The following is a 25,485-nucleotide window of genomic DNA, read 5'->3' as shown; positions in this document are numbered from 1 at the left end:
ATAATCACATCAGCTTTTTCAGGACAACAGAAGACTGCTTGCAGTTTGATATCAATTTCAATGGTAAAAAGATCAATACCAGTAATAATTACACTAACTTAAGGCTGAAAGCTAAGAGGTGGGGTGTTGCGGAGAAGAATAACAATTAAACTTTGACATAGAGGAACATTCATTAAATTCAGTCTGCTTACAACCAAACTTAATTACTTTCGTCTTATTTGCTGCTACTTTCAAGCTGGTGTCTTTTATTGCAAACATGATGATTCTTCGTTTAGTTGAAAATCATGACAAACATTTTTCTCGTCATTGTGACTTGGTGCTAAAGTTATTGCATTTGTCAAAGTATGCATTGGAATACTTTGTATGTGGTGCTTAGTATGGTTTTTTACAGCATTATACAATCACCCACCACTGCTAGCATTGCGGGCCAAGATACTGTCTCTGCGTCAAGAATGATAACTTCTGGGAGACTCTTACACACTACCTGTAATCTACCCTCAGTTTTCACTTTAATGCAGATTTATTTGAATCTCTCATATTTCCATCATCATCACATTAAGCCAGGGGTTACCAACCTGTGGGTATGTCGCGACCCCCAAGGGGGTCGTGAAATTATCCCTAACTTTCGAAATATATCATTGCATAGTTTAAAAATTAAAATACACAAGGGAAAAATTGAATAATGAGGATCATCAAAACTTGAGCGCAATGGCGAATCCAAAAGTAGGGCTATGGGGTTGCAGCAGCCCCTCCCCCCTCTCATGCCACAGTGTCTGATCCTCCAACATCCTCTAAGATTCTAAGCCTTCAGTTTTTGAGATCAATAAAATTTCATTTTTGATTGAAATTTATTATTTTTTAAAAAATTGTTCAGTAGATTTTATATTGCCAATGCAAATATTCATAAATTAGTGCACTTTATCTCTTAAATCCCTATTGCATTCTTTAAAACAATCACATTATTTCATATCAAGTAAAATATTAAAATTGCATTGTTATTTTTTTCAGTTGTGGAGTCAGTTGGTACGATGATCATATTAGTCTTGACTGCAGTGAATGTGGTGGCTATGCTATGTGCAGACCATGTGTTCAGTGCAATGGACAGTGTGGTAGCATGTGGAGGAGAGATGTTAAAGCAGTAAGTTCTTTTTTTGAACATACATTACAATTTATGCAGTAAGTTGCCACCCTTAAGTCAGTAATGAGGCAGAACTACATGCAATGCACAGAAAGCTAGATAACCGAGCTGTTGGTATATTGCATATTACAATTTATCATTTATATGTATTTCAAATATCTTAGGAATTAGGTGTTAGCATTTTAAAAATTTATATTCATAAGAAAATAAACAATAATAATTGGAAAGCTATAAATAAAAATATTTCTTTTTCTTTTTTTTGACATGCTTAGTTCAAAAACTTTATTGCAATATATTTTTTAACCACACAGTTAAAGTTTAGAACTTCCCAAAATTTTAAACTTTTTGATTTGTGATTTAGACTTTTGATTAATTAGTATTTTGCCATAAAATAATGAAACATTGATGAAGCAGAAAATATGAATGTCCTATTAAAAAAAAATATCATTAAGTACTCACAGCAAAACTAGATTATTTAAGCTCATTAATTTTCTACTTTTGGAATTTAAAATTTAATAATTTAAAATTTTATTTTGCTTTAATGAATAAAAAACAAAGTAATTAAAAATATTGGTGAAACTTAATTACTTTAAAATTCTAGAGTTAATTTTTTCTAATGCAAAAGTACTTAGCTCCAAAAAAATACTATTTAGAAAATGTTTTTTTTCTAAACTCTTTATAATTATTTAAATACTGGTTATAATTTTTTAACAGTTTTATGTAGCTGTTTTGAAGCTAAAACATGTAGAAAAATGATAAAATTAATTGCACATGAATATGAACAACAAATTTAATGATGCACTTGCATTTTCTTTCAGTCTCATCTAAGCAAACAGGCTGAGTGGCTTGGCTCATGTTCTTTGAATTACCAGTGGGACTCGAAAAATCTCATGGAATCTAATGATCCATCCGAATCAGACAGTGTTAATTTCGAAAATTCCTACCACCACTGCATTCATTTATCATCAAAACCTAAAGCAATTCTACATGATTCTCATATACTGTGATTTGTAATCATTGGAACCTTTCTTGTAAAGTTACTATAAATGTTATGTAACAAAATTGTATTGTTTGACAACGGATAAAATTATTTTATTCAAAAAGTGAGCAAATGCTTACAAATTTTAAACACAGATTGAAAACCTAATTTTGATATAAAGGTGAGACAGTTTATGAGTTTCATCTTTTTAAACTTTATTTATTGACTTTTTAGTGAATGAAACTCATAAATGCCATCTTCAAAAACATGTATAAAATTTTTGATTAATAATAAATTGATTCTTTTTTATTCTGGATATTCTTTTGTTAACCTAATACACTGTTAGTGACTCTTCAAACAGCTGACTCAGTTCTTCTTCACTTTGCCCTCGAGGTGCCAATTTGGTTACTCGATGCTGTAACGAAAATGTAACAAAGTCTGAATAACTTGTAATGATTTAAAATAGTTCAATTTAATCACTTCTATATCCTATTTTTCAGCTGGTTTACAGCACACAAAGAGTAAAACTGAGTGGGATATCAGCATTACTACTGAAATTTCTCTGATCCACTCATTGAAAATAAATCAGAACTCCCGCACACTATGGGGCTGGCAGAATATATACAGTTGAACTCTGTTAATACGAAACATCAAAAATCCACGAATTCCTTTGTATTAGCCGTTATTTGTAACAGCTATGAATATGTAAAATGGGGAAGAAATAATGCATATGTATAATTTACTATGTAACATAATAATATTGCCAGTCATTTATATGTCTAATGTTTCATTAGCGGATAGTGCTTCCCTTTTTATGCCAACCACCATTGGTTTAAAAAGGATTACCAGAAAAGGCATGATAAATACTTGGGATTTTATTTTTTCATGAACCAGAAAAGATAAGCTAAGTTACAACATGAAATAACCTGCTTTATTGATGTTCTAGGGGAGAATAAAACATGTGGAACTGGTATTTTTATTGTGTTAAATTGTATTGGCGTTAACTGAAGAACCTATTCGAAGAAAGGGATAGGTGGCAATACCCAAATAAAGACTGTTTTATTCCCAAGTAAAGGTGAACAGCAATAGTATGAGTTTCCCTGGTGAGTTTCGATCCCTCATTCTCAGAATAGCAATAGTGATAGCCTAATGACGTCCCTCAATGGTCTAAGGTCCCAGAGCACCTCCCACCAGGGGCGGCATTTCATTTGGGGGGGGGGGGGGGTCAAGTTTCTTAAATACGAATTACCTCAGTATGGAAACAAAACACATATTGGCTAACAGCATGTAATCATGATATTGGGGGGGGGGGACTGCATAGTTAAAGAGCCCCCAGAAAAGATATTTGTTGATGCAAAATAATTTTTAAAAAATTAGTATATATCTTTAAAGTGTATCTATGAAAGCATACTATGCATTGTGCAGCTGAAATGTGTTTCTAGCAGAAGAAAGTGATGAACACTCATTAAATAGACACACTTATGAGCGTAACAATGAATGTAAAATACCAAGGCATTTTCTTGTTAAAATCATGCAGCAACACCAATGCACGGACCTCTCATAACAATCGTTACTCTGAGCACACAAGAACGAGATATTTAGCCTATAATATCTCGTATAGAGGAAATTACATCTTTCGTTAAAATTAACCATGATTCTTCGTTTTTTTCCATTCTGAAATGGTCGGTAAAGGCTTGATGAATTTCTAATAATTTAAAAAACAGAAAATACTTGCGCTTGTCTGGAAATATGTCAAGTTTCATAAACCATTATGGAGAACCAGCAAGATTATTTTTCAACTTTGATTGGCAATTTACGTAAGTTGAGTTTGCTCACTTTTTATCATTCCTCTCAAAAAATTTGGGGATGCGACCGCCCGCTGTTGACCCCCCTATTTGCTGCTCCTGCCTCCCACCCCCTTGAGAACTAACAAGCTTGACTCAGGGACAATGAGAAAGTAATATGCAGGTGGCTGCATTAATCACAGTCATTGACAGTTAAAATTTTTAGTGCCATGGAATAGATAAGGTAGAATAGCTGTCACCACTTGATACCTAAAACAGGGTACGAACTAGTGATTGTAATACCGGCATATCAAATACCGGTATTTCGAACAATTTTGCAATACCAGTATTTGCAGAGGTAAATGGCCGGTATTTTTGGTTTTAGTTGAAAAAAAAACAGTTTCTATTAAAGAATTTACACTTTAACTTATTAAATGACTAACTTATATTTCTTAAATGTACATTTCTTTTCCATGATACAGAACCAAAATCAATTTATTAATGTAAAAATTTAGCTTCAAAAGCACAAACTAATAGAATATCATTAAACAAAAGTAGCGGAAAGATTAAAAAATGATACTGTCATTACTGGACGGTGAGATGAATCACATTTTCGTGCGCTTTTGTTCATCATGTTTTAATTTTTCTCATTTCCCCGATTACTCACTTTCCCTTTTGTGAAAGTTGATTTTGAGTAATTTTGAATGCATTTGTCCTATGAACAACTTATTCCAACAAGTTATAACCATCAATTGAAGTAATACTCTGATTCCTTTTTTAATTATTTGTCTCAACTGTACTAAATTTTGACAAAAACTTTTTCTTGCTAGCATAACAAATTGTAATTTGTTGTCACCAGTATTGGTTTGCTGTCCTGGCTCGCTATTTGACTAAAAGTGCCAAGGCATATTTTAATGGGGTTTTTTTGGGCAATTGCCCACACAGTCAAATAAAATTGCCACCTACATTTACCTAAATTTTTCTATCGGTTATGTGTTTCTATGTATTTTTTATTTTTCTGTAAAAAAATGGAAGCGTGATCCCTAACCTTATTTTCTGGTTACCGCCCTGATTCCAGCTCTAAACTGTAATCGCACAATAGCATGGATAATAACCAGGCCACAAACGAAACATGTAAGGGCATGAAAATCTCAAGTGACGAACTTAGAAGTTACTCAACTCACCGCCCACACTCCCCTGACTTTCCACTGTCTCCTCAGCATACCTTCACTGCCCGGCGATTCAGGTCAGGCTTCTCGAGATTGGCCTGGATGACCCGAAAGAGTTGATTTTTTCAGAAAAGGCTGTAGAGGTCGCCAAGGCAGTCTTTGACAGCTTCGGAGTAATCTAGTGCTTTTATTTTGCACATCACAGACAAGACAACAACTTCTAATAAAAAGGAAAATTATCATTAAAAAAAATTAATTTGAATTTTTGTCATCTTGAATTCAAATTATGTTTTTCGCAATCATGAGCGTGTGTATGAACGTGCGTGTGTGTTTGTGTAGGCGCAAGTGTGTGGGTGCGTGTGTGTGTAAGTATTCATGTGTGTGCGTGTTGTGTATGCAGTACTGTGTGCATACGCGCGCGTGTAGGTGTTTGTGTGTGTGTGTAGGAGTGTGTGTTTGTGTCTGTGTGCAAGCATGAGTGTGTGTATGTGTTTGTAGACGAGTGTGTGTAGGACATGGATGCAACCTGGAGACGGTTTTCGCTACAGGAGCAGCATCGTGAAGCCGGTGGGAACAAAAATGATAGCATGCCAAAAACAGTCAAATGAAAGCAATAAGCAATCGTGATTGCTCAAAAAAAAAAAAAAAAAAAAGATTTTCCTTTTTATTTTTAATGTTGCAATTTTGTCTCCAAACTAACTGAATTGTCAGCAAAATTTGCTGCATGAAGAAATTTTTTGTGGGAGGTTGCAGTGACCTTCTGTGATCTCCCATCAGTGCGCTCTTGGAAAAAGCATTTGCTAATAGTGATGCCACATGGAAGAATGGTCTGCAAAAGGTAAAACCTCGAATGCAGCCCCATTTGAATGAAAGAAAAGAATTTTTTTTTAATATTAGAATTCAGTTTTCACAAAGGATTTGTCTCTTAAGATTATCAAATTAATGTAAGAAAAAAAAAGATAGTCACCTGAGGAAGGGTGCCTTCTACCAGCGATGGAATATCTTCAGATGTAAAGCCCAATCCTTTCAGTCCATTTTCAATGCCTAAATCGTTCATAAAATCACGAACTGTGTCAGCTAGAATTAAACCAGCATCTTCCTTTTTGGCATTTTTAATGTCTTTACCTATGTAAATATATATTAAACATATTGTATAATAATTAATTAAAAACTTAGAACTATAGTAGAAGTCAAAACAAATTTTTTTTTTCTGTGCTGAAGCGAAATACGAAAAAAAAAATAAAAATAAATAATAATAAAAAAAAAAATCAATTGATATTTTCTAATTGACTAAACTTTTGACAATAGCCACTAATTTAAAAAACAAATGCCAAAACATTCAGATTTTAGAAAAATTGTATTTTAATTTTATCTTTAACATCCTTTCTTAGTTTTTCAAGGGAAAAGTATTAAAATGACTGAAAATATTATAAATTTACTGCAAAAGAAATTTTGTTGTCATTTAATGTTTTCAATTTTTTATGCTTTTCTACATCATATTTAAAAGTTCTTGTCCAAAAATTTCAATACATATTGTTGACTCTAAAGTAGTACTTATTTTGACACCTCATTACAGTTCCCAGGGGTTTGTCCAAATTTTTTTCATTGGTCCCATCTTTTCTTTTTTGTGTGAATTTACAATCATTTCTGTGGGAGAGAAAAAAAAAAAAAAAAAAAAAACTAATAGACAAGTTGATGTAAAATCACAAGTATAGAGGAAATTTAATGCATTAGGGAGGAAAATAATATAAAAACTACAAAATATAAGATTGGGGCATTTTATGGGGTTGTTTTAATGCAACTAAATACTAATAATTTTGTGGAGAGCAAATTTTTGTAGTCATGAATTTTGAAAAGAATGCATTTTGTAATAAGGAATTTTTCAGAGTCCTTTTAGGAACTTAAAAAAAAAAAGGAATTTTATTTATTTTTTCTGCATTTAGAACCTTGAAGAACAAGCATAATTTATGCACACCAAAAGCTTGGGGTACTTACCCAACATCTCGGAAGCAAGCAAGTGGCGTTCTGGGCAAGCCTTTGATGTAAATCGAAAAACAGCTGGAGCAGTAATCACAACTGATAACCCATGAGGCTGAAATGGTTTCAATACTTTAGTGTGGATAAATGTAATTAAAATACCATGAAATATAATTTCTTATTGTTTAAAGAAAAATGAATATATATATATATATATATATATATATATATATATATATATATTTTTTTTTTTTTGAAGACTAAGATTTTATGAATTTAGTTCAGCATAAGAATTTAATACTCTGTGTCTCATATAATAATAATAATCAGATATGAAAATCTAGGAGTTTAATGTACTGTATGACAAGCCTTCTTTCTCCAAATACACTAGAAACAATTTCACATAGGTTAAGTAATAAAGACTGATCATAATATTTTTACAGATAAATTAAAAATTCAAGTTATTGAAAACTAGTTATGTTTGTGGTAGTGGAACAAAAGAAGAATGAGTAGTAAATGTTTGAGGGTTATTGCATCAGTAATATGACCTTGACAGCCATCCAAATACATGTAGTTTCGTTTTCACTAACCAAAAAATGGAAGTGATACACAACAAACAAACCACTGCTGCTAAATGCTAAAGGTTTCTTTGGATGAATTTTTTTTTTTTTTTAGCCTATTGTTAAAAGTTTATTTTACGCAACTTGTATTTTGAAAGTGTTAAGTATAAATTACAGAATGAAATTTAAGGCTCCACTCAGTGGGGGAAAAAAACAAGACAGGAGCAAGGTGGCCTGAAGCTGATCAGGAAAGGCAAATATCAGCATTGAAATGTTAATCTGATGAATTTTGTGTTTAATTTTTAAAGATTAATACAAGCAGTTTCTATTTTAAGAACCTGGGACCAATGATAATGTCCAATTGATGGGAGAGCCCTAACCAGGGAGTTGTTCAGTGGTTAGCCCCCTCCCCAGAAGCTTTAACTTAATGCCATATAGCCAAAACTTAAGAGTAAAATTTAGTTAAACTGCATTTTATTTGAATGGAAAATATTTTCCCAAAAAAGAGAACCAAAACAGCATTCCGGTGTGATCGGGTTTCAATTTTGCAAATGCAAATATTTTAATAATTAAGAGTAGATGCTTCAAGAAGCATCATATGGTAAAGTGATGAAAAGTGTCATTAGAACTGCCACTATAAATTTCATGAAACTTAAAAAAAGATGACTGAAAATGATAAAGGTGTTAAGTTTTGAAGGTAAAAAAGAGACACGGTGAACGTGAACTAAGATGTACAAAGTAAGAAAAAGGCAGGAGCAAAGAAACATAACACAAGGTGTGTTTAACAAAAGACACATTACCACATGTAGTTAATTAAATGCTGAATGAAAACAATTAATGAAAAGAATTGCACATACATAAAGGACAAAGCAGGTTTCATTAAGGTTATTCAATGTTTTCTCCACAGAACAGGGTGTTTAGACAATTAAAACTCTGAAAAATTACGAAACAAGTATTTTTTAATTTATTAAACATACAGTTAAATTTCTAATTTGATAGGAAGGTAAAGAAAAATTCTAATAAAGAAATCTAATTACATAATGCTATTTAGAAATAAATTTTTCGATGAGAAGAACATGCAAAATCCTCACAAATTTTACAATTTTTTTCATTTTAGAGCATACTACTGAGAAGTAATGCAGGAAAAAATTGAAACAAACAAGTTTTATCAATACTTAATCAAACAAATAAAGTAATAAAGAAAAGTTTTTACCCACATAACTTTCTACAACAATTTTAAAATTACAATCTAAACAAAGCTTTCTTCCACATAAGACTTTGTTAGAATCTAAAATCGATTCATTAAAAATTGGCTATTAAAATATTGAAAATAGTAAAACCTAGGTGGGGCTGTCCCCCCCCCCCCCAAAAAAAATGGTGTAATGGGGATAAATAAATTTGGTTTCAGGAGGTCTTTTTACATAAGGGCATGTCCATGAAACTAGGGACATCACAGTAAGAAAAAATCTTAATTGTATCAGTAATTTTTTTCTTTCATATGAGGTAAAAAAGACAGTATTTTTTTTATAAAACTATGCAAAAAAAGTCATAGACACATTTTTTGTACATTTTATAAGCAAATTTTGACAACACTACTCAGTGCCCATGTGTCATTGTATAAGCAGTTCTAAAAGTTAAATCTTTTTTTTTTCACTTAGGAAATTGATTGTTATGTCTACAATCTTATTTTTTTTATTAAAATTTAGTTTACATAGGAAGAGCTTAGACCAACAAAAAACTTTAAATTGTTATAATTGTCTTGTAACAATTGTTTTTAAACTAGGCCTCATACTCTCTAATGTAACATCAGTCACAAAATTGTATAAAAGTTTGCATTGCTTAAACAAAAACAAACCTAAGTTTATAAAAAGTCATATTCTCTTCATTCATGATGATATCTTTCATATTTAAAACATAAGTACTTGCATTCTATATTTTATAAATTATTACTTTGTTTGCTAATTAAAATTTGCTTAAAAAAATCAAAACCCAACTAAAATTTATTGAAATTAAGTCTTTGGCTAAATGTTAGCTAGCAATTTGAAAACTCTAGGGGTGTGCCCTGGCAGTGGTTTACCCTGTGACATAAATAAGTTTGCGAACTGCAGAGTAAAAACCTACACCACTCAAAAGAGGGAGACAATAAAACCCACATAAAATTAGTAAAAAACTAGAATGCAGAATTAAAAGTTTTCCTAGTAAACACAGCTAGTCTGTAACTAAAATCTTAGCACAACTTGAAAACCAACAATTTTCAAAAGAAAATGAAAAGAAAAAAAAAGTATTGCAATAAATTTATTGATCAGAAAAAGTTGTAATAAATTATATTTTGATACAAATTCTTGAAATTAAATTTGAAGAAAAAGTCAAATCTTATTCAACATTAAAGGTAACAATATTTTTAAAATTGCTGACAGCAAAAAAATTCCACAAATCAAGAATTTTGATTTTGTCTCTCCCTCCCAATAGTATTAGTTAATTTTGCTAACATATATTTTAATATTTAGTTTCATAAGAACATTTAGGCAATAATAAAGCTTCTGGAAGCACTATACAATGATTTAGTAAGCCCTAAATTTACAAAGGATTTGATTTTGTACATATAGATAAATAGATATAAAGCATAGTGTCTTACAATTATAGGATGATCACAGTTATATTCTTGTGCTTTGTAATTTTTCACTAAGCCAGATATTGGATATGACATACCATGGCTGAAAAGTAATCAATTAATTGAATTACTACCCAGTGTAAAATTAAAACTTGGAGAAAAAATGAATCTTGAAAGGTTAGAAATTTTTTTTTGATATTCATACCATAAATGTACTCCAGCATTCCCAAATCCAATTCCAGCAAAAGTACTTGCTAAATGCATTTCTGATCTTGCTTCATAGTCATCAGAATTTTTGACTGCTCTATGGAATGAAAATCATAATTTAAAAATATATTCATGACAACATTCAGTAAAATGCATTTTGCATAATTGTCAAAACTTCAAAGGATGAAAAATGTGTGAAAAAGAAATTCAAACAAAATTTATTGCTCTTAGTTCCCTCATAAGTAAAGGGAAAATCAAAAAATATAATAATTTACTTAGATTAATTGGGCAGTAATTTAAAGATTTAAGTTATTAAAAAAAACACACACACACACATTTGAGTGTCTGAAATTATACACTGGGGGAATAATGTTTTTAAATAATAAGTTTCAAATGAAACCCCATTAAGCAAAATAATTTTAAACTATCTATTTGACATTGTAAAACTGAAATTTAACTACCTAGACATAGTCAAGTGAAAGTTAACATTGAGCAATTTATGGAAAAAATTAGCCAAGCAAAAATAAAGATAATTCATGTTATCAAACATAAAATGGTTAAAGTCAATAAAGAACAGTATCATACCTTTCTTGGCATGAGTTTTATTCACTATTTCATTTCAGATTTTTTTTCTATTACTGAACATTCTAATATAGTCATTTTTCACTAACCACTCTCTTTTAAAAAGCAAACAGAAATAAAGTCAAAAATATGAAGTCTGAAAAACTGCATTTACCGTTTGAAATACTTCTCAATTGTTTTCAGAGCTTTTAAAGACCATATATCACTGATTGGGTTGCTACCTTGGTACGCGGGACGAAGGATTGGGTTTGCAGGTTTTGGCGTTCTTTCATTAAAAGGAATAGCAGTATAGGACTCAAGAGCATGACTGAAAATAAGTAACCAATAAACATTGAATGAAATATTTTGACAAAAATCTGCCTGAATGTAGTTAAAATGAATGAACTTACCAAAGAACATCAAATCCAGAATAGGCAGCAACTCTACTCGGCATATGCATAGTATGCAATGGATCAATTATACCTAAAGTTGGTCTTAATGCTCTATGTGCTATACCTGCAATGAGAAAATCAATGAGCAGTGTGAAATTTGGCTAATTGGAGCTTGATTCTACTCTCTCTTCTTTATTTAATTATTATCACAAGTTCATAGATATTTACTGCATTTCAATAGCCATAATTTTATTTATTAAAATTTAAGATTTAACAGAAAAAAAAGAAAATCTTCTAAAAAGTTACATCATTCAAAATAGTAACAATAAATAAAACTCATGCATAAAAACTGGTCAAACCTGGCTTTCTAAATGTTTATACTTCAAATTCATATTTTATTAATATTGTTGTAGCCTTTTTATAATAAAAGTTTAAAGCAAATTACATAACATAAATAAATCAGTTATCCACCATATGAAAGAAATATTTGCACTGAAATTTCTGTATTTTGCTGAATAATGAATATTTTCTCAAAAATTATACTCAATTATTCAGAATTCGATTAAAAAAAAAAAAAAAAAATCAGCATTCAGTACAATTTCAGCACAAACCTTACATTTCACTTTATATTACTGATGTATTGGTGATTGATTGAATTAATTTACTTAAGTATATTGAATGTCATTCAATGCATTCAAAGTTTCAAACTTCAAATGAATGCATATTAGAATATCATATCAACAAACATAAAATGATATATGAAATACACCGCCAGCTCAGTTAATTCCAGCCGAAGACTGCAGTTTCGTGCTTATTAGCACCCAACAGCGCGGCTTAAGAAGTGGCTGAGCTGGAGGTGGAAAACTCTCTTAAGGAAGCCAAGAATGACAAACAAACTAGTTGCTAATATAGAATTGGCACTGAACAGACGAGTGACCGAAGCAATGGTTCAGCTCAACTCGAAGATTGAAGGCAAGGCATGGTATATTCAGTAAGTTACCGCCCTAAAGCCAGCCCCCCCCCCCAAGGCAGAAATATATGAAATACATTGCCAGCTCAGTCAATTCCAGCCGAGGACTGCACTTTCGTGCTTACTCAGTAAGTTACCGCCTATAGCCTTAGCAAGCACGAAACTGCAGTCCTCGGCTGGAATTGACTGAGCTGGCGGTGTATTTCATATATTTCTGCCTTAGCCCTGGCTATAGGGTGGTAACTTACTGAATATACCATGCCTTGAATTCAATCTTTGAGTTGAAGCGAACCATTGCTTCGGTCACTCGTCTGGTCAGTGCTAATTCTTTATTAGCTACTAGTTTGTTTGGCACTCTTGGTTTCCTTAAGAGGTTTTCCACCTCCAGCTCAGCCACTTCCTAAGCTGGGCTGATGAGTGCTAATAAGCACAAAACTGTAGTCCTCGGCTGGAATTGATGGAGCTGGCATTGTATTTCATATATTTCTATCTTAGCCCTGGCTATAGGGTGGTAACTTACCGAACGTAAACATAAAATGATATCTGAAAAGACAGATCCACACTGTGATTGAATGAGATAAAAACACTCAAAAATAAATCTGCCAAAATAGCATAAGGAGTATTTTCTAGCAGAGAGAAAATTTTCTTCAGAAATCTTTACATTCAAGAATATTTCCTCCTTTATATTTAGATTAATTTAGATCACTTATTGGTACAGCCAAAAATATTTTTAACTTATTCAAGAACTTTTCTGCAGTATTATATGTTGATATAAAATGTTTATGAAGCATTTGAAAAAAAAAAAAAAAAATCAGATAAATTGCATGAAAAAGAATACCTGTTTTAGTTTTTAAAGGTATGTGATCAAATATGGCAACACCTGTTGTTTCACTTCCTGTACCAGCAGTTGTCGGTACTAAAAACATAATTATTTAAAACTTTACATTGAGAAACCCAAAACAAAATTAATTTAAATAAAAACATAAAATAAACTTTTTGCATCAGTTTATAAAACATTGCTAATGAATAAGAAAAATACAGAGGAGAATAAAAAAAAAGGCATGTGAGTTAAATTTCATAATTTAAATTTAAGGTTTCACATTTTTCAGGCACCATACAGATACTTAAAAAAATTATCTAATGAAGTAAAGTACACATTTATAATGGAAATTACATCCACATGTTTTGGACTTAGAAGGAACTATCCATTTACCAAGGGATGCCCATCTCCCCACAAGAGCAACGTGCACTCCCTCAAATGCTATAGAGTGACCCTCAACAATGAAATCTACCCGATAAAAGTGGCTAAGTCCCCTTAAAACAATCCTCTTAAGCTTTTATCCTGTGTCCTCTTGTGGGCTCTGTCATTGATATTTATTGCAAGAAATATCAAGTTAATTTTTGTCATGGCATATTGCAGTTAGTTACATATGATTTACTTTGGTGACATCAATGTTTTTCTCTTTCAGGCTGTTGTTTTTTCCCCTAATTTTCTTGCTTATGGGATTTTTTACTAGCATTATCTGATAAATGAATTTAATGACTAACAGATAAATATACTGATCTCCTAAAATTAAGTTCATATCCAAGAGCTGTATAATCAAAAAGGTAATTAAGTGTTTAATTTAAGCAAAACAACCCATACACCATTCAAAATTAATAACACCTTATCAGTGGTGGGGGTAGGCAAACCAGATGCATCTTTTTCTGCCTATAAACCAGATATGTTCCCTTTTCCACCTCATTAGTGAATGAACAGTACTAGTGTTGAACAGTTCTTCATAGTTACCAGCATAAAAATTATTTTAAACATGGAAATCAGGTAGAGAAGCAGAAATTAAAAAACTAAACATAGCATTGTTCACAATCTTTTATAACCCGCATACCCTCATTCCAGTAAAAAAGTAAAACAGGCTGTACATTTCCCCTTTTACATATAAGACAGTGAGAAACAAAGGAATGTATGGAGGTTTTTAAGCTGAGTAAAACACGTTCAAGTTCAGATCGTAGGAAGACCTTCTTTGAAACATTCTCTAAAACAGAGTTTCTCAATTTCTTTGATAGGTGGAACCCTTTTTAATGTCCAATTTTTTCGTGGAATCCCTGGTTTCCTTCAACAGTATAGTTTAAATGTAGTCTTCTAAAAATGGCTTACATACAACAAAAATGAAAATTATTTCCTTTAATATTCATTGTCTTTAAAAAATATGCCCAAAATCTCTTAAAATAGCTTTAATCAACTGGCTCAAACAAAATTTCAAGATTTAAAATTTAGTGAAATTAGTTGTCTTTAAAACGATATATTACAACGTTGATTCGCACAAAATTGCAGAGAACTGTAATTTTAGAGAACTGCAATTTTGTATGAATTAACGTTGTAATATTTCTTTTTATTTTTCTGCAATAAGGTATTTATTTATTTTTTAAGTGGTTTCATCTTGTTGCTTAATATTGTACAATGAAAATTAAATTCTCATGTTAGGCTTAGCATATCAAGTCTGTGGCGGTATTTATCTTTGTTAACTCAAAAGTGGAGAACCTTGTTGTTTTTCTGAGCAACGTTTAATATTTAATTAGGCTCTTGTATCATCAATTAAAATTGTTACATTACTGATAATTTTATGAACATAAAATACAAGTAAAAAAGTAATATTATATTACTTTGCTATATTAATGATGTATTATACATCATAAAAATATAGTACATAACTTTTTGGTTATTTTTAATAGTAAATGACAATATTACTATGATTAGTGTACTTTTTATATTGAAAATACCATAGCTGAAAAAATAAATATTGAAAATATCAAAATATCATATTTTCAAAATAAATATCGGATATATATCGTGATATATATATATCATGATATATATCGACTGATATATGGATGCCTCACTTGCCAAATCGATTAACTCCAAAAAACAAAATGTAGAGAAAAGTTATGAAGAAGATGGTGTCATCCATAGGAGTGAATAGGCCCTTGTGTTACATTTTCTGCCATCACATGGTCAGAAATGTGCTGAACCAAAACTTTGATATAAATTCATATGCTAAGCATTGATAAAGCACTATTAAAGCAGAAATGAGGATTTTTTAAAAAAGTGGAGTTAATCGATTAGGCAATTGAGGCATCCAAGCAGTAGTTACACATGGTTAAAATGCCGAAACGGCTTTTCGTGACAATTGCATCCTTTAAACAGCATCAAAATTCCAATAAATACAATAATTTAAATTTCTGCTGTAAGAACGAAACAGATAACATTTCAATACAAGTTTCAAATTCTTCTACTGACGTAGTCGAATTTCGTAGGCTAAAAATAGTTTTTTAGTCTTCAAATCATTTTGATATTTTTTGGTTGCTCGTTTGGAAATTATTGATTAAAAGTTTCATTCAATTTTTTTTCTTTGAATTTTAAGGGACTAATTGAAATTAATAGGAAGTAAAGGTTTGTGGAACCTTTCAGTAAACTCTATGGAACCCTAGGGTTCAGCGGAACACAATTTAAGAAACGCCAGTCTAAAACCTGTTGTATAGCAGCACCTACCAGGACTCCTAGTGCGATCACTTGTCCGAAAACCAAAAAGAGGTTTTCCTACCATTTGTGCTGGCTATCTCCAAGTATAGCTTTGGCACTTAAATACTTTGCTTCTCACTGCCTCATGAGAAAGCAGTAGGTATGTCATGGAAAGCGATTTTACCCGGCACCGTAAACAACTTTGCAAATTGCATCCGGGGCAGAAATCCAGAAAACCTCAGTAGAAAGCAGGAGGCAAGCAGATCAACATTTTACCAGTAAAAACATAAATGCGGTGATAAGAAGGTTACAAGAGCTTCATGCGAACTTGGCCAGTACAGTAAACTTCCGATTATCGGTGGTCAGATAATCGGCGGGTCTTTTCATTTTATTTTAAACTGTCATTAAATGCTTTTTAAACTTATGATTGTGTTACTGTTCATTTTTACCTTTTACATATGTATATTTTTTACATTCAATGCTAGTGGATGCAATATAGCAATGTTTTAGCTATAATTTAAATGTATCTGTGAGTGTTATTCATATTTTTTAGCTATTGTATTAAGTAGTATCGTTTTTTACCTAATATTTATCCGCGGTTTTTGTGCCATCCTATTCCACGGATAATTGGGAGTTTACTGTAATTACAGAAAAGCAAAAAAGTATTGTATCTTGCCTGCTATTAATGGTTTCAAAGCACATGCCACGGGTTTCCCCTTCCCAATTGGAGCATTCACATAATCTAGAAACTCGGCTTCAGGATCGCTTGAATATAAATTTGCGGCTTTGCAGGTGTCAATCACTGAGCCACCTCCAATAGCAACAAAAGCATCATATTCCTTTTTCTTTGCAAATGCTATAGCTTCTTCAAAGCTAGTACAAGATAAAATACTTAATAAAGTACACAAGTTTGAAATGTTTAAATTCACATATGATAATTATGGAATTCCCTTTCAAAAGAAAATCACTTTCTTACCATTTTAAAACGAATTACTTTTTGGTATTATAGAATAAAACTATCTCATCCCTTGAAAATACTATTGAGACATAATGCAATTTACTTTAATACTTTAATTTGTTCATTGCACATGAGTACAGGAAGAAAAAACAGAGGAGAGTGGGAAGTATTTTTAATTATAGAGCCTGCGTTTTAGCCTCAAACATTAAATCATATTTACTGCTAGAAGACAATCATTATAAAATTCTTTTACAGATGAACATTTGAATTGCATCACAGGTGATGATTATAATAAGTACGCAATTTTTGTGATTAATAAAAAAAATCTGTAAACTGTTTTAAGGATATTAATAGTATTTTATTAATAATTCTATAATTTTTGAAACCCAGAAGCATTTACAGGATAAATTAAACATACTGAAGCATTATTGAAGAACAGGAAGTTTTTGAATTCATTTTGAAAGAGCAAAACTACAAGGACGCATGAAAAAATAAGTTAAAAGTTAATGAAGAAAACAATGAATAATGTTGATACTATTATCTTTCATATTTGATGACCCATCCTATATTTAGTAGAGCTAAGATTATATTTGGAGTATATTCCTAAATTCTTGTGCTCTCTCTTCTCTCTTGTGAAATTCTTGCTGTTATTATTGGCTCAAAACTGATAATATATACTTGTAAAAAATAAAAGGGATCCAAGTCAAGAAAAAAAATTAAAAAATTTACTCAATGAATGAAAAATAATATTAAGTACAACATAGGACTGTTGTGAATTTTGAAAAACAAGACATCCTTTTCAGATATTTACAAAAATTATAACAGCTAATTTAAATTATGTAAAAGGACTTATTTTCGCGACTTGTGTAATTTTTGCAAAAATTAAGACATTGAACATTTTGCATTTTATTTAAAAAGACTAGCTCCATGCCTGGAGTTGCATGGGCTACCTAAAAAATGAAAGAGATGTCCAGTTGCTGTTTTTGTAGTATTCTGACATCAGTTCCTAAGTGTTAAGGAATTAACAAATGCAGGGTTTGCAAAACACCAGTAAAAATATTTTTGGCAAATATGTTATTAACCTTAATAATAGTTATCAATGATAGGAGTTATGAGTATTTTCAATTAGCACAAAAGATGAAAATGTATGTATTATCAACTATAATCTGTCAAATTAAACAGAATTACATCTGATACACTATATCTGAAATATTTAAGTACAATAAACAATCAGCTTTTTTACATAAATGACATATATTGCTTGGTTGATCACGTAAAACTAAAGCAGCAAGGCTTAACAAATACCAATAAGCATTAATTTAATATCATGTTAACAGATTCCAACTAAACTTTAGTTATAATCATTAAAAGCAAACTTCTTTGTTCAACTCTGTTTCATTAAAAGAAATCCAAATAATCTTAATCTAACATTTTCTTTTAACAAAACAAATTGTATTTCAAAACTAAAAACAGAAAGGAAAAAGAGAGTTATTACAATTCGAAAATTCAGCCAAGTGAAGGGGAAAAGTCCAACAAAATAAACATAATTAGTCGCACATCCTAAATTTACTAAAATATGAGGCTGGTAATGATCTTACACTACAATAAATAAACATAACTAAAGAAATGGCTTTTATATGCTGAAAAGAGTTCAGAACATTGGCTATAAAACGTAGAAAAAGAGCAGACGATAGATAAATGTTTTGTCCAAATAGAGCAACGGATTAACCGGGTTGGTTGTTTTGATGACCTCAGTCCCACTGAAACAATTGTTAAAATGTTATTTATTAACACAAATATAAAATGGCAATAGAAAGAAATAGACATCATTGCTTAGAATAAAAGAGAAACAAAGCTAATTTACAATAAATTTCAAAACCAAAAAATTGCTTTAAAGAGTATAGTTTTTGGATTCATATATCAGAATAAAAGAGAATTTTAACTAATTACCAATAAAATTCTAGATGGGAAGAAACGTTGTATTAAGATTTGGACAACAGCCAAAAAAAATCCTATTTAAAACAATTATTAGAATTTTATTTGCCCATCTATATGCAAATTCGCAACACGAAAGAAGTAAAATTTCCTGAATAGCATAATGTTAATTAACATTTTAATTAATATCTCCACTAATTAAAGTCGTACAATTATGAGAAGGTCTTATTATTTTTTCCATGGAAAATTTCAAATTGATTGGTATCTCATTTGACTTTCAACTTGCAGTGATTCTAGAAGATCTATCTTCAGATGGACAGACAGATGGACGCGGACAGATTTTAATAGTATAGATAATTAAATTTCAAAAAATATTTCGCACAGATTGAATTTCTGAAATTATGAAGAGCGGGCAAAAATAAGTGCTTTTACAGTAGACATTTGTATGTATAGATACTATTTTAAACAATGCAATGCATCCGAATGAGTTAATTTTCTGGTTTCTTTTAAGATAGATACAATAATTTAAAAAAAAAATAAAGCAACATAAAAAAATACTTTTTACCTACTATTTGTAGGTTCAATTCGAACCTTATCAAAGACTTCATAGTGTATTCCATACTTATGTAAGGAATCCAAGGTAGCAAACATGGGTGGCAAGACGCCAACTTGGGAATCTGTTACTAGTAAAACTTTTTTTGCATTTAAGTTGAATAAATCCTACAAAAAATGAAAATAGTTCACTGCATAGTTTGAAAGTTGCAACCCAAAAGTTCTAAAATAATTTACCATTATTATTATATTTTTTAAACAGTTTTTTTTAGTGTATTGAAAATTTAAAATATGTACAGGGTGTCCAAATCTAATCTATTCGATTTGGAGAGGTCGCTCTCTTCAAATTTGGTACATTTGATTTGGACACCCTGTATAATATATGAAAAGTTTGCTTTTATGATATAAAGCATTGCTTACATGATAATTAAGCATTCAGAGTTTTTTTCCACATTCAAATTCAATTGTTTATGGCTTATCTCTGGTATATACATTTTTTTAAAATAAATATTTACTTAATTAAAATAATGAAAAAAAAAACAGTAGAGTTTCAGTTATCTGCCATGAACGAGCTGGTGGAAGGGAGTAACATTAATGAAAAAATAAAACATTAACTTTTTTTGACATCAACTTAGAAAATATCGCTTTGCGGAAGGGAACTAGAACCCCTTCTCCTGATTCTTTTCTCCTTATGCCTACATTGATCAACCAATTTCTAAAAATTTCTGGGGGAATTTACCTGATTCCTCCCTTACCTTATGTACTTCCTATGTTGTCAGTATAGAAGCCTATAAAAGATGTGCCTGTTCAAACTTATAACCATTGGTATCTTTCTTTAAAGGCACATAAAAAATGTGTCAGTGTTAGCTTTATTTTACGTGTCACAATTTTCTTTTTCTAGAACTTTAAAACTTGATTTAGAAACTTAAAGGAAAATAGGAACTAGCGGTAGTTTAATGTCTTTGCTCGACTTGGAAGAATTGAGATCTAGTACTGGTTAATTTAACTTTTTTAATTTACATACGTGGGCCAAAATACTCTTTTGCCAACTGGACCAAAGTCAGCCAGTCCACCTCTGATGTCAACTGTAGTAATACTTTCCAATAATAGGTCACAAAACAAATAAATAAATAAAAATGAATAAATAAATAATAATACCATTCCGATTTCTTGAGTAACACCAGGCCCATATCGGACACTTGAGCATGTCATCTAAAATTTTAAACAAAAACAAAATTAAAATATTATAAACAAAAATAATTATCAATTATTTTAGTGAGTTAGAGAATAAAAAAGTATGGTTTAAAGAAGTCTTGTTTACTTCAAACGCATATTCTTTTCCAGCTGTGGGTTTAGGAATACCATGATTACCTGGAGGGGAAAAATAATGTAGCATAAGAATAATGATAATGGTTATAAAAAAGACAAAATAATTAACTAAGCATAAAATGATAAGATACTGAATAACTGAAATTGTTATACAACCTCTAAGAAATATTGCATTTGAATGAGAATGTGCAGGACAACGACAACTGGAAAAAACAAACAAAAAAATCTTGATCACAAAAGAATATTGTCAATAACAAATATTGCTCATTCATGTTAGTTATGTTTTCATTTAAAGAGAATTCAATAAATTAATTTAAAGTCAGCTGGAGACTCCTTGAGAAAAAGGAAATACAGTGAAGTACTGTTTATGTTTCTTTTGTACGTTTTTATCAATTATACGTTTTAAAAATTGGTCCCTGCAAAGACTAATACACATTAACCGACACCTATTATACGTTTTTTTCCATTTGTACGCTTTTTTCATACTGTCCCTTCAAAAACGTATAAACAGTGCTTCACTGTATATGCAAAGGGATTTGATCCAGGTTATTATTTTTAGGTCTGCATAAAAAATCTGCAAAATGAAAAAGACACCCTAATTTTTGGGACATTTTTTCATATATTTTTGTAAAAAATTGCAATTTTTTATTGATATTTTTTGTACCCATAATAATTAATCAAAAACACATAAAAATTGAACATAAACAAAAATAATAAAATATCTGAACTTTCTCTCTCTATATAAGCAGTACCCGCACGGCAATGCCCATGCTAAGAATTTAAAGGAAGTCCGTTGAATAAAAAAAAATCCAGCCCCCCCTTCTGATGTAAAATGTTAATTTTTCTTCAACTAAAATGTGTATACAACACACGGCATGGTTCCTCGCAGCTATCGACACTGTCGGCCAGCACCCCCTCGATGAGTTAACTTACCCCGCCATCTATTAGGAATGCATAGAACTAAACTTACCCCGCCATCTCTTACGAATTCATAGAACTAAACAATTACTGAAACATTTAATTTGCAATTAAATATTTTGTTCAATCTGATTTAAAACAAAAAACAAAAAGCATATAGCCTTCCTCAATAAATGGACTATTCAACCCAAAACAATTTTTTCAATTTGAACCAGTAGTTCCTGAGATTAGTACGTTCAAACAAACAAACTCTTCAGCTTATTAGTATTGACTTATTATAATTACATAATAATTACAGTGCCTTATATCTCAATTTCATTTAAATAATTAGGAAATGTCTGTTGGGGAACAGGGCCGTCCAAAGAGCTGACGACGCCCGGGCAAAAGTTTCCTGGCTCCCTCCCCTCTTACACACAGAAAAATCAAATTAGTTATAACATCAGTGCGTCATACGCGTAAACGCGTGATACTTGCATTTTTTAAATACTAATGAACAAAACAATCAGAGGGCTATGGATAATAGAAATTAAAATACAAGCAATAAATATGTTTCTAATATTTATTATGCAATTTAATACCCCAAAAACTTTTTAAAAAATGGAAATGTTTAAAATTTAAATATTTATCTTGTAAAATGTTACCCCCCAAGATAAAAAAAAAATAATTAAAATTGAATTAGTTACATTAATTGATCAATAAGACCACGAATAAATAATTTGTTGATTAAAAAAAATGTATTTATAGAAGTAAATTACATTAAAATAAAACTTTTATCCAGACTCATCCAATGATTCCTTCAAGAGTTTTTTGGTTTTACCTGTACCAATTTAATAAGAGCTTTCATACATTGCTCGTTTGGAAAAAGAGTGCCACAATACGAAATTTTTTAATTTTCTTTTTTTTTCGCTTAAAAGCCTTCAAATGACGTTATCTTCTGAGATTTTTTGTTCTAATATTAACCACTGGAGAGCACAGTGAACTTAGTTTTAGTAATGCAAACTGCGATATGTTAAATACAAAGATGTCATATTTTTGCATCAAATTTTTGTAAGTTTAAGGGGAAAGCTCCTCCAAATACCCAGCAACATCGAAAATTTTTCAGAATTGCGTTTTTGGAGCTTCAATTTCTATAAATTACTGGCCCTGATATTACAAAATATGGCCTTACAATTGCATTTTTAAGACTTGATTTTCAGAAAATATTCAGACAAGAGTCCCCCATACCACCTCTCTTTAATAACACAAGCAATGGCTTTTTTAAATGACACTTACAAAAAATTTATGTGGAATAGCCCCTGAATATGAAACATTGCTTAAATTTGTTTGGACCACAATTTTCTAAAATTTTCGAGGGAAAGATTTTCAGATCCTCCTTTTCATAAAATCTTCAAAGTTTGTCTAAAATTGCGTTTTTGAAACTTCAATTTCAAAACCTTACAGGGGGGAGGAAAAATTGAACTCAATCTATTTTTTAAAAATATCGATCGGGAACAGTCCCAGAGCTCCATTCCTTATCTTAACATCAATAAACATGGCCTATAACCGCATTATTAAGGCTTCAATTTCTAGAAATTTCCACTCAGAACCCCCATACTGTTTTCCACCGTAGCATCTGCAAAGAAAATTCTAAAAATGCGTTTTTAAAACTAAAAGTTTCAACATTTTGATCTGACTGCCATTTCTTATCAAATAAATTTTGTTTCAATAAGCTCCGCTCCCCCCCCCCCCCCCGAATTTTTTTTTCTGGTTAAGTCAATGCACACTATGGCAGAGCTTTTGTTTGAGTCTAAATAGTTATAACCTCAGAATTTGTATCTGCTTCAATGATACAAAAAAACAAATGTTTTCGAGACTGGGAGAGAAGAATAATATTTTGCGCACTAGGAAAAAGTAGAGAATTAAGGTAAATGCACTAGTAGTGGCCACAGTTAAGCATATTTTGTCTTTTTTAAACTGTGGGTCTACAATATTGACTCTAATTTTAAAACTCAATGAGCGTATTATAGCCTAACGATTCCGCAATCGTCCCTCGCACAAGATTTTGAGCTTTGCACATCTCTAGTCATTCAGAATAATGTTTACGTTTATTGTAATGCTTTTTTCCAAAAAATAAAAGAGATAGCTCTGAATCGGAGGAGGGGAGGGGGGAGGATCTAAAAAGGGGACGTAATGGGGGGATAGGTGGTGGTCATATTTCGAAACAAGGGGTCATTTTACAAAAGAATGAGCCAGAAGAATGTCTTTTTGAATGAAGACCTGCAATTCAACTTGTATGCAACGCGCAACATTCACATGATAGTTTTTTTTTTCCTCAAATTTTTTTTGCAATGTGAAAATTTTTTTGGACATAGGAGTCATAGAAGCGAGTCCTATACTCTAAATCTGCGCCAAAAATTTTTTTACAAACATCTTTTTAAAAAATGCAGAATAAAAAGAATGTTTTTTGTGATTTTTCTAATGTTTTTGGGGGTTATACCCCCCCCCCAAGTCCCCCTTTTTGAGATCTGTGTCCATGATCTTGAACTTTGAACCTCTCTTGCCCACTAAAACTATTTAGAGGTTAATATAAAGCTCCTTTCACCTTCAAAAAAAAAAAAAAAATCTCTAAAAGTAGGGAAAATTGAAAAGAACTTAGAGGGCCCTCAAAAAAAAAAAAAAAAAAAAAAAAAAAAAAAAATTGGTAGGTATGTATAAGGAGGAAACGGAGGTCATATTCAGATTCAGAGGGTCATTTTACATAAGAATCAGCCGACGAAATGTCAGAAGCATTTTGAGGGTTTTTTTTTTTTTGCCACACAGTGTTATTTAATACTGAAAAATATTTGATTGATTTATTCAAACACACAACTATTAAAATATTAGATTAACTTAAAATATGCTTTTTTCCCCTTTAAATTGGTTTTAAAAAGAAGTAATCTTTCCTCACAGAAAAAAAAGAGGACCAATTTATAATCACTACTTGTTTAAAATCATACTATCCCATTTCGAAACATTAAGACACATATTTTTCAATGTCAACTTTCAGTTAGTGAACTTAAAAATATAGAGAGACTAGTATGATAAAGTAGAAATAAAACATTTTTTAGCTTTACATATTGTCCTTGGACAACAGAAGTGACAAGAGACAAAATACAAATTTAAAATTTTAATTTAATGCTCTTTCTTACACCACAAAACTAAAGGTTACTGGTGGGTGGTAGCACATAAGCAATATAATCCGTAGTCACATATTTTTGAAATTTCATAATTTAGAGGAAAATTCACTCTTACTTTAGAGTACAAAAACCAACCAGTAAATATAACACCATTTAATGTTTTGCCTGTATTGTAGTATTTGAGAACAAATCAGTAAAAGCAGTATTGTATAAAACGTTGAATTTCTCCCATGATTTTCTTTTTAGTTGTGGTACTTGTTGTCGGGCTATGGCACTAAAAATATTTTAGAAGCTCATAATTACTTACGATGCGTTTGAAATTGTGTTTAACAATTGAAGAACTCTCTCCTTCGCCCCCATTACTATGAATTAAGATTGCTAATTGAACATTTTATCAAAGCTCCTGAATATGAAGATCGTTCTTAAAGCTAACTATGCAAAGCAATCTTATCAGTTTATCTTTTTTGCCTAGCAACTAGGTTAAAAAACAAAATATAAAGTAAACAATAAGAGGAAGAAAGTAAAAATCATTCATTTCACTTCACTGCATTTAAGGACACTTCAGAAAGGAGCATGCATGGAGTAAAGGAGGAAATGTCCTTTTCTATGGCTTAAATTTCTCAAATGAAGCCTTTCACAAAAAGTATCAGTTGGACATTAATTTCTCAAATTCTAACGATATAAAAGCGTCATGAAGTATGACTATTAACTCTTAAGGTGTTTATTCATCACTTAGGTGTGAAAAATAAAATATAAAAATTATCTATGCCACT

General features: G+C 30.9%; 2 protein-coding genes across 6 annotated transcripts in view; one reads left to right on the top strand and one right to left on the bottom strand.

The window, feature by feature from the left end:
- The window catches only part of LOC129233727 (uncharacterized), a 36,756-nt gene extending 34,607 nt beyond the window's left edge, over window positions 1-2,149 (top strand). For all 5 annotated transcript variants that reach the window (XM_054867707.1, XM_054867721.1, XM_054867714.1 and 2 more), the window contains exons 3-4: window positions 1,009-1,138; window positions 1,957-2,149. In XM_054867707.1, the coding sequence (XP_054723682.1) occupies window positions 1,009-1,138; window positions 1,957-2,145 (319 nt within the window). In that variant the 3' untranslated portion in view covers window positions 2,146-2,149. The remainder of the gene's footprint in view (window positions 1-1,008; window positions 1,139-1,956) is intronic.
- A 65-nt stretch (window positions 2,150-2,214) lies between these two features.
- Window positions 2,215-25,214, bottom strand: LOC129233715 (hydroxyacid-oxoacid transhydrogenase, mitochondrial-like). The gene is made up of 14 exons (XM_054867697.1): window positions 25,020-25,214; window positions 20,796-20,842; window positions 20,632-20,681; window positions 20,469-20,522; window positions 19,324-19,478; window positions 16,542-16,738; window positions 13,187-13,264; window positions 11,397-11,502; window positions 11,162-11,314; window positions 10,424-10,522; window positions 10,243-10,321; window positions 7,066-7,162; window positions 6,038-6,195; window positions 2,215-2,532 (listed from the first exon to the last, which is right to left on the bottom strand). The coding sequence occupies exons 1-14, from the start codon at window positions 25,070-25,072 to the stop codon at window positions 2,449-2,451; spliced, it is 1,410 nt and encodes a 469-aa protein (XP_054723672.1). The 5' UTR covers window positions 25,073-25,214; the 3' UTR covers window positions 2,215-2,448.
- Window positions 25,215-25,485: the final 271 nt, after the last annotated feature.

The sequence above is a fragment of the Uloborus diversus genome, chromosome 1 (assembly GCF_026930045.1).
Source record: "Uloborus diversus isolate 005 chromosome 1, Udiv.v.3.1, whole genome shotgun sequence".
Taxonomy (NCBI): domain Eukaryota; kingdom Metazoa; phylum Arthropoda; class Arachnida; order Araneae; family Uloboridae; genus Uloborus; species Uloborus diversus.
The sequence above is the reverse complement of the archived record's forward strand: the minus strand, read 5'-3'. Positions and strand labels throughout refer to the sequence as shown.

Excerpts from the sequence above, each read along its gene's own strand:
- LOC129233715 (XM_054867697.1), bottom strand. The coding sequence starts at position 25,072 with ATGGGGGCGAAGGAGAGAGTTCTTCAATTGTTAAACACAATTTCAAAC. Across the intron at positions 10,523-11,161 it reads ATTGAGAAGTATTTCAAACG|AGCAGTCAAAAATTCTGATG; the intron begins GTAAATGCAGTT and ends TTCATTCCATAG. Across the intron at positions 10,322-10,423 it reads AATGCTGGAGTACATTTATG|CCATGGTATGTCATATCCAA; the intron begins GTATGAATATCA and ends ATTACTTTTCAG.